This window comes from Crotalus tigris, unplaced genomic scaffold, assembly GCF_016545835.1.
Source record: "Crotalus tigris isolate CLP2741 ecotype Arizona unplaced genomic scaffold, ASM1654583v1 scf7180000024304.1987388, whole genome shotgun sequence".
Classification (NCBI taxonomy): Eukaryota; Metazoa; Chordata; class Lepidosauria; order Squamata; family Viperidae; genus Crotalus; species Crotalus tigris.
The window spans coordinates 533,972-543,663 of record NW_024100476.1 but is presented as its reverse complement, the minus strand read 5'-3'; the positions used below and the strand labels follow the sequence as shown (position 1 = coordinate 543,663).

The following is a 9,692-nucleotide window of genomic DNA, read 5'->3' as shown; positions in this document are numbered from 1 at the left end:
GGATGTAATCACATTAACTGGTATCCCATTAGTTGGATTTTAAATAGCTACCTTTTTGCCTTGATGCAGTTCAGTTTTTGAAGTGTGATCATTGCTGGTCAACAACAGGTTGAGGGACAGCATCAATGCTCATGGAAGTGTGCAGACTTTGCTGTATGGAAGACTGCAATCTAGAATGTAAGAAGAATAAATGGTAGAGAACATGTGAATTAGAATTAGTGCTTGCTTAACAAAGATAAATGGGACTGGGATTTACATTGCTAAGCAATGTGTGATGTCATGAGACCATGGCAGTTAGCAATAGCAGTTCTAGCAGTCTCTGTGTTGTCCCACTCCCCCCCCCCACACAGCAAGAGTTCTACAGGTGTTTATTCAATACCCCTCCCAAACAGGTCCTCAGAAAGCATCCCCGTTGTGCAGGTTCGAATTCCAAGCTCAGCATGGTGAGAGTCACTGGGCACACATGAGGTCCAGGAAAGCAGACCATGAGTCGAACAGGACAGGATACATGGCATGAGTACACAATGGAACTGGGCATGTTGCTCCAGAAACACTCAAACCCTCAGGGTGGGATTAAGTAGGCAATGCGGGTACAACTCTTCACGAGAGATGAAGATGCCCCCTTGCGAGTAGCCTAGCTGACCAGCTTTGTCCCTGTCTCCTCTCTGCCCTATGTGACCTTGGATTGGGAGGAAGTGTGGATTCCACCTCCTCACACCAACGAGCAGCAACTGCTCCTGTTCCTTACCTGGCCAACTTGCTGCAGCTGTGGCTCGTCTCCCTCAGCTTCAGTCTGTGGCTCATCCAATCGACCCAGCTGAGGCTGCTCTGCCAGGCTAGCTCTCTCCGAGCCCCAATGTGGGCCATCACTTGCATCTGCGCTTTCCTCTGACAACTCAAACCCACCCTTTCCTCTGAACTCGCATCCAGAGAGGGACTCAGGGGTGGATCCATGACAGTCTCTGGTTACCATTGTTAAGTGAATCATCTGTAGCCATAAGTTTGAGAATTAGTCGTAAGTATCACTCATTCAGCCTTGTTGTGAGTTTGAATGGTTGCTAAGTGAGTAGTCATTAACCAAGGACTGCCTATAAGCAGGAAACTCTATAACTTTCCAGACAAATAGCTGGCCAGTGTCTTCTTGAAATCCTGTTTGCAAGACTGCCATCATGCCACCCCTAGTCCTTCTTTTCATTAGACTAGATCAGGGGTAGGCAACCTTGGCTCTTTTATGACTTGTGGACTTCAACTCCCAGAATTCCTGAGCCAGCATGGCTCAGCTTGGAAACCTCTCCCTTTCCCCTCAGCATGGCTGGCTCAGGAATTCTGAGAGTTGAAGTCCACGAGTCATGAAAGAGCCAAGGTTGCCTACCCCTGGACTAGATATACCCAATTCCTGCAACCGTTCTATGTATGTTTTAGCCTCAAAGCACCTGAAGGCAGGACAACTTACCAAGGACCTGGAATGGAATGGATGGAAACTTACAAGGAGAGAGCCAACCTAGAAAGAAGAAGAAATTTCTCAGCAGCGAGAACAAGTAATCGGTGGAAAGGCTTGTCTTCAGAAATTCTGGGTGTTCCATCACTGAAAGTTTTTAAGAAGACATTGGGCAGCTATGTGTCTGCAATGGTAGAGGGTCTCCTGCTTAAGCGGGGTTTTTATGTATCAGGGTTCGCGGCATTGAAGCGACACACAAGTTGTTAACCAAGTTCTTCTTTATTTGTTTCACGTTACCACTCAGCAACCCAACAGGCTTGCAGGCCTTTTATAGTTTTCCCCACATCCAATCATAAATCCCCTTTATTTGCGTCTTGCGCCTGCGTGCAAGACCGGCGCCAACCAGTCTGGTCCTGGGTAGTTTTTAAGGTTGCCTGGGACCATTTGCAACATTTCTGGGCTTGCTGAATTTCTTTTTTTTTTTTGTAAAAATTTTTATTTTCAATTTTACAATACATAACAATCTTACAAATACTTCAGATAAAAAATAAAACAAATTAATACACACCACATTCGGTCTTGCCTGCCCATTTCCCCCCAAACCGCATCCCACCTCAAACCAACTTAATTCTTTCCCTCTTTTTCTTCACTCACCCCCTCTCCTCCTTCACCTCCACCTTCCTACTTATTTCTCACCTTCTTCTTCTCCCTTTTGATGCGGTCCAAGGGAAATGCCCGAGCAGTTCCTCTCTCAAAATTAAAACATTAATATTATATACAATAAGACTATTTCTACTTTATCTGAACTACTTAAACTTCAACCCATCCACCCTCCCCTCCCCTTACCCCCCCTCACCCCCCCAACTTCCCAGAGCAAAATACAGGATTATGCAAACATATTAAACATAATCTATTTAAGTTTACTAATTATACAATGAACAAAATCATAAAAACTCTTAACTCTCTTCAAACTTTAACATCATAAGTTTATAAACAAAATCATTACTCATAGAATAAGTGAAACTTTGTAGTTCCATATTTCTTCTGAACATATTCTATCCATCTTCTCCATACGTTAAAATATCTCTCTTGTGAATGGTCCTTTAAATAAGCAGAAATTTCGGCTTGCTGAATTTCTTCATCAAGCCCAGGACACAACAGGGGTGGTGGTGGAGGAGGAGTTGGACTAGAAGACATCAAAGGACCCTTCCAACTGTTATTGTGTTACTCTCTTATTCTGTTAAAAATTAAAAGGGATGAAAGTATTTAGGATGAAAGTGAGAGAATATTGGAAAGAGTATTTTAGAGATGTTATTGAGAATGAAAATTATCTGTGGAAGAGTGGAAGTGAAATTTTAAAAGTGCTGAAAAATGAGTTCTTATAAATGCTGAACATGGTGTGGCTTAAGGTGAGGATGGTCTATTCAGGGATATCCAACCTTGGCAACTTAAAATCCATGGACTTCAACTCCCAGAATTCCCCAGACAGCCTGAGAACTGAAGTCCATACATAAAGTTGTCAAGGTTGGACATCCCTGGTCTAACGGATGTGACTTGCTTATGAAGTGGCTGCCTAAAAGCTACCACTGTGGTCTGACAATTCAAAGGATGCTTTTATTGTTCCCTTATAAAAATGGAGAGGAAGCAAGAATGCCTGTGAAAACTATAGGGCAGTGTTTCCCAAACTTGACAATTTTAAGGCATGAGAACTTCAACTCCCAGAATTCCACAGCCAGCGTTGCTGGCTGTGGAATTCTGGGAGTTGAAGTCCTCATGCCTTAAAATTGTCAAGTTTGGGAAACACTGCTATAGGGGATTTGTTTGCAAAGTGCATCTGAGAACTTTTGGCAGAATTTTGATTGAAAATGTAGAAACTTATAATATGAGTAACATTTGAGAAAGGCAAGGCAAGCAACATCCCACAGATTTTTTTTCTCTTCTGTAAGGCCACGGAGAAATGTATAAATGTGAGAAAGCTAATATATGGTGTTTGCTGATTTAGAGAATGTTTATGATGAAGTGAAGAGGCTTGAGTTATGGAATATTTTGTAGGAATGTGAAGATTAGCTGCTGAGTGCAAAGAAAAAAATGGTATAGTGAATGATTCAGTACAGAGCAGGGAATAAGTCAAGGATATGTGATCTTCTCTTGGATGTTTAATAAATTCATAGATATTGTCAAGAGTATTTGTGGGGACATAAAGAGTGTGTTTGGTTGGGAAGATATATACATAACTTCTTTTGTTTGCAGAAAATTTATGCTGCTCGATAGAATCTGAATTACTTGTAGCAAACATTCAATTGTACAATGCAACCAGGAAAATGGTTCTGAACAATGATTAAAGAGCAAGATAGTTGTGTTTGACAGGGGAAACAGAGTTAATGTCTAAAAGTTATACATAAGGAATACTTGATGCTCTCTGAGCTTGGTTGTTTTCTTGTAGATGTTTCCGCCCTGATGTTACCCAGCTGGATAATGAAACATCTACAAGAAAACAAGCTCAGAGACCACCCTCTCATTTCAACTTGGAGCTACAAATATTCTCTTTTATCAGTTATACATAAGGATGTTCAGAGATAAAACAAGTTCCTTATAAAGGACTTTTCCATTTCTACGATGGAAATGGAAAAAAAGCATTGATTTGTTGATTTAATACTTGAAAAAGGGGGCTGAAGGAATTTTTGTAGTGTTAAAGAGGAAGGTGGAATGATGAGCTTGTTTATAACTGTTGAAAAAATGGTCTGAAGTTGCTTTCTTTTTCTGATTTGTGTTTTACATTTTTTCCTTGTTTCCTTTGTTCTTCACACTATTTCCCCCTTTTTCTTATTTCTTTTCTTTGTCTTATACTTTTCCTTTACATTTATTACAAATGTAAAAAGTTTCAATAGAAAATTATAAAAGTTATAAAGATGACCTTTTTTTATCTTGGCAGAATGTTTACTAAAATGAGGAAATGGATGAAGATGTGCAAATCCTGGTTACAAGTAAAGGAAGAGCAGATCCAGAAGATGAGAAACACTTAAGGTTAACAGAATAGCAGAGTCAGAAGAGACCTTGTACAGTGGGAGAAAAAATTATTTGATCCTCTGCTGATTTATAACTTTTTTGAAATGCATTTTTCTAGATTTGTTGTTGTTATTCTATCTCTCTGTTAAAATAAACCTAGTGTACCATTAAAATTATAGATTGATCATTTCTTTGTCAGTGGGCAAACATACAAAATCAGCAGGGGATCAAATAATTCCCCCCCCCACTGTAGGTATTCTAGTCTAACCCCCTGCTCAAAGGAGACCCTATACCAGGGGTCTTCAAACTTGCCCCTTTAATGACTTGTGGACTTCAACTCCCAGAATTCCTCAGCCAGCGTGCCTGGCTGAGGCATTCTGGGAGTTGAAGTCCACAAGTCATAAAAAGGCCAAGTTTGAAGACCCCTTCCCTATACCATTTCAGACAAGTGGCTGTCTAATCTCTTCTTAAAAACATACAGTGATGGAGCAACCACAATTTCTGGAGGCAAGCTGTTCCACTGGTTGATTGTTCTTACTGATAGAAAATTTCTCCTTAGTTCTAGACTGTTGGATGGAACTGATGAATAGGGGAAGGCTCAAGAAAGTGATGGATGGAGGGGGTTGAGATCTTCCCTGCTCACTCACACACACAAAATGTAAAGGGACCTGCTCCCAACTATGATGCCAAACCAAACATACATCTTGGCAATTTTGTTAGTCAACCCATCCCGATACACAGCTACATTGAGAAGTTTGAAGAACAGAATGCAAGATTATGAACTGGTATATGGACGCAGGGAAGAAAGGATTGTTTGCGAACATAAGTATAATGGTGTTGGTGTAGATTTTCAGTTGTCTTATACCCATGCCTGTTATTTTTTTCTTACTCAGTTTCTTCACTTGCAATAACATTGCTTACTTCAGTGATGTGATTGGTTTATATACATGTAAAGGAAATGTCACCCGATACTATTTTTGTATTGTGCTATTGGTTAACATGATCAGATGCACATGTTACTTCTGAAGGTATGAATTATCCATGGAAACTGAGGAATTCACATCAAACTTAGGAGGGTGACTAGGTGCTTTGAACTAATTTAGAATCCCAGCTCTGCTCTCCATTATAATTAATGTTGTTTTCCCCAAGAAGACCTGCTAAGGTTGAAGTCTGCATTGCACATAATAAAAGGTCCCATTGCTTCTTTCTGGAATATTTTGTAGCAAAAAAAACCCCGACTTTATAAAGGAAGCTTTCTGGAGCGATATCTACATGGAAATGTGACAAAGAGGCAAACATCAGTCTAGGCTTCTAGACTTTTAACTCCAGTCAGTGGGTTTGACAGCCTCCTCCAGAACAAGCACAATTGGAAGGAAATACCCTATCTTCCATGATTTCCGCAGGGAGTTTGAAATTTAGTTCCACTTGGGTAGAGAAAGTATCTTCTTAGTGACCTGAGGTCAAAATAATCACATAACCTATTGCTTAGCGCTCATTTAAGTTTGGAAGAAAAATGAACGCTAGACTAAGTAATTGATAGCTTAATAGTGTTATATGGTCTCCCATCTTTTAATGCTAACTTCTATTATGGTGAACAAGCAAGAAACCAGCACTATGAAGGTCCTTTAACAGGGCAAGATCCTCCCACTGAGCAGAACGCCTTTTCCCTTCCTTTGTTTCCCCCTCCTCAATTGCTTAGAAATTAGCCAATAAAAACAAGAAAGCAAGTTATTACAAAATGTTTTTATCAGGAAAGTAAAAAAACCAAGTTGCATAGAAATTCTTCAAAAACTTGAACATCAAGTGTATTTCACGTGAAACGGTAATCAACGGAAGCACCAGAGACTGACCGCGAGGGGTCCTGCCCCCATCGCAAACTTCTTAGCATCACCTCACACTTCCCTTATACATCCCCAGGATTTCTAAGCATGGACAAGGCCCAGTTCACCTACTGCCCTGTTCCTCCCACTGGTCTCATTCACAAAAAATGGAGTTGCACAGCGGTGCTCAGTGGATTAAATCCCCCCCTCCCCCATTCAGCCAGAAGTCTATATTTAGCTGCCTTCTTTTAGCTGCCCAAGTGTCAGTAGTGGAACGTCTTCACATTCATCTCTATTTAATGTTACACATGCTTGGTCCTTTAGACCTTAACACTTATTAACACACACCAAACTTTCACCAGACATCCATTGATTACTATCTACTTTTTTTTTCTTCCCATTTGTTGTTTTTTAAAAGCTTAACAGGGAAAAAAAAGGCAACCTTCATCTATCTTTAGCGGCAGCCCTGCTGCTGTAAAGTTATCAGCTGTCAGGAAAAAAAATACTGCTAAATCAGTAAGAGAAAGTCATCCCATTGGCAGACAAGGACTTTAAAGCTAGCATAGTGTATCCAGGCCTACACAGGGGTGAGCTTTGTTGCTGGTCAGAGTTAAGTAGCAGAGTGCTGTTCTTACAGTCAAATGTTGCCTTCTGCCTTCTCTTCGGACTATCTCCCACTATTGCTGTAAATCAAATTTCCATCTAATCTAACCTACTGTGGTTCCAGAGGGACAACCACTTCTTGAAAAATCAGCTTATGCTCCATAGCCCTTTAGGTAACATACCTCCCCAGTTTGGGCTGGGAATGGCCCCAACTTAAGAGTAAATGCTCAGTTGGTCCAACCTAAGAGGATACTTTTAACATTCCTCTATGAGCAATTGCTCAGAGCTATACAACTTTTTTTTGATCACCCTAAAGCCTGTGCTGAGCTTCAGGGACTGACTGAAGCCTGGAGAGAAAGCAGAACCGGAGCTAAAGAGTCCCTGGATTTTAGGCCACAGGCGGGAATCCAGTCTCAGAACAAGAGTCAGCTGGAAAGTAGGCACCAGGTTTGGATCCACAGCAATCTGCTCCACGCTGTGGCACGCCTTTCCTTGTTCCACACAGAGATTGATGAGGGCTCCCCTCAAGCCACAGGGCTCTCTGTAAGCCAGGTGAAGCAGCTCCTTGCTCACTTGGGCGACCAGCTCATTGGGCATGATGAGTCGGGAGGGACGGTTGGAGTAGAGCTTGGCTTTGTTCAGAGTGACCTGGATGAGCTTCATGAGATTGGCGCACAAGAGCTCATCCTCAGGATCGTTTAGCAAATCGAAGTCTGGCAAGGACACTTCATCCAGATATTCCTGGGCATCTGAAAACGAGAATCAAAGCAGCCCGTGAGTCTCATGCACGTATAGACAAAAACATCTTTCTCCCCCAACAAAGAGAATGCAACTCCCAGAGCAAACCACAGCAGGGATTTCCAGTGTCAGCTGAAGCTTAAGAGATCCCTAAAAGCAAGAGATCCCCTAAAAGGTGGGGGCGGCCTCTGGTCTGGCTTCCTCATTAAGACTCTCCAAAACCCTAGCGCCTTCTAAAGGGGGCGGACTACAATTCCCATCGTGCTGAACAAATAAGTTGGTTGCAGATCAGTTGGAATCAAACATTCGTGGTAGGATTCCAGAGTGATGTCTAACCAACTTATGCGTTCAGCACAATGGACGTTGTAGTCCAAGCCCATCGAGAAGGTGCTAGACGGGAGGAAGGGTAGCCGTCTCACCTCCTTCGGAGCTCAAACTGCTGTCCAGGGACTCGCAATCGGAGTTCTCCAGCCTGGCGGTACGACTAGCCGCTTCTTGGTAGGCGCTCTTCTCCCAGGAAAAGGCAGGCGCCGGGTTCTCCCTCTGCTCCGGAATGGGAGGCAACGAAGGGAAGCTGTCCCAGGACACCGGCATCTTCCTCGACGGAGCGCCGGGCTTGCAGGTTGCAGGCTGGAACCGGCGGCCGGAGAAACGACTCTGGAGGAGGACGAGAAGAAGGACCATCAACTCCACGGAGTCACTTTCTGGAATGGTGGGGATCGTGGCCAGGCCAAGATCAGGGCAGAAACACCCGGAGAGTGTTCCTGCCCCTCCCCCCGCCGCCCCCCAAAAAAGAGGACTAAAAGAGGTGCTTACCAGCTTGCAGGACGCCTGTCGAGTGTGTGCAAAAAACCCCCCAACCCTTCTCAGGACCAGCAGCGGAAACCCTGAATCGTAACAAGGCGTACAAAGAATAATTTAGGTTTTTTTTTTAAAAAAACGAAGCCTGTCAATCCAAAGCTTCGCCCCTCTCCCGACTCTCCCTTTGCCCTTTTCTTGGCACTGCGCTCCCAGCCCCCTGTTCCGCCTTTAAATAGTCAGGTCAAGCGGAAGCTCCGCCCCTTGCCCACGCTCACCCCTTCTGCTCGTTCGCTCCCCTGCCGCTGACTGGCCGGCCGGGAGGACGGGCTGGGCCAATCGCGAGCGGCTGCACGTTCGCAACGTTCTCTCCTGCCCGGTTACAGCAGCCCGGGACACACCTCTTTTCGTGCCGGACGGGGCTGAAAGCTGGGATGTTGGGGGTGAAGCGGCGCGCACGGGGAGGGGGAAAGGCCCGCGGCCTGTGGAACAATAGGAGAGGGAGGGGAGGGCTGCTTCCCCCCCCCTCACCCCACTCGTTTGAACCCAGTGCTCCGGGAGCCTAGAAAACTCGAGTTATCCCGCTTTTCTGAACGCAACCCTTGCTTTCCACGCCAAGCTGCTTAGAACTTAGTTGGGACTTCGCAGTGCGACGTGGACACCCCCAGACGGGCCAGGGGAGGCCGGCTTGTTCCCCGCTTTCTGTGCATGCCTCACATTTAGTGCGGTGGTGGAGCCAAGATTGGTTTGGCGAGGAGATCCCGGGAAACAGAGCCCGACAAAAACCGTTCTACTCCCTTGTTCTGCAAAGTTATCATGGCTGTAAAACTTACAAAACAAGAGCGTCCCTCCGCCTTTCTTTCTAATGGATCCTAATTCGGGCTAAGCCAGCATTTTTGAATAAGGCCATAATGGGCTCAAGGGAATGATGCTCAAGCAAGCAACGTTCTTAGATATAAAGTTCGGCTTATATACAGCTAAATAGGATTCACACGTCGGAGGCCAGTTGATTAGTTTGGTTCAAAGTACGCGTGAACCGATATGGGATGCATTAAGAAGTCGCGACTATCCTAAGCATACCAAGTGATCCTTTGTTTATGCTAACTTTTTTTTTTTTGGCTAGAGAAACCCTATCGATTAGAGTTTGTTTGCTTCCCATGGATGCCCGGCGCCTGTGATTCACACACTTAGTTCCACTCGCTGCGTGTAACGTGTTTGTTCACGTGTATGTACTGATTAGAGTCGCGCTCAGCCTCTCCCCATCCTCCGATTTTTCTCATGCTGGATTT

General features: G+C 44.0%; 1 protein-coding gene across 1 annotated transcript; it reads right to left on the bottom strand.

Moving 5' to 3' along the window:
- Positions 1-6,171: 6,171 nt before the first annotated feature.
- DDIT4 (DNA damage inducible transcript 4) lies at positions 6,172-8,623 on the bottom strand. The gene is made up of 3 exons (XM_039324675.1): positions 8,422-8,623; positions 8,025-8,262; positions 6,172-7,616 (listed from the first exon to the last, which is right to left on the bottom strand). The coding sequence occupies exons 2-3, from the start codon at positions 8,197-8,199 to the stop codon at positions 7,123-7,125; spliced, it is 669 nt and encodes a 222-aa protein (XP_039180609.1). The 5' UTR covers positions 8,200-8,262; positions 8,422-8,623; the 3' UTR covers positions 6,172-7,122.
- Positions 8,624-9,692: the final 1,069 nt, after the last annotated feature.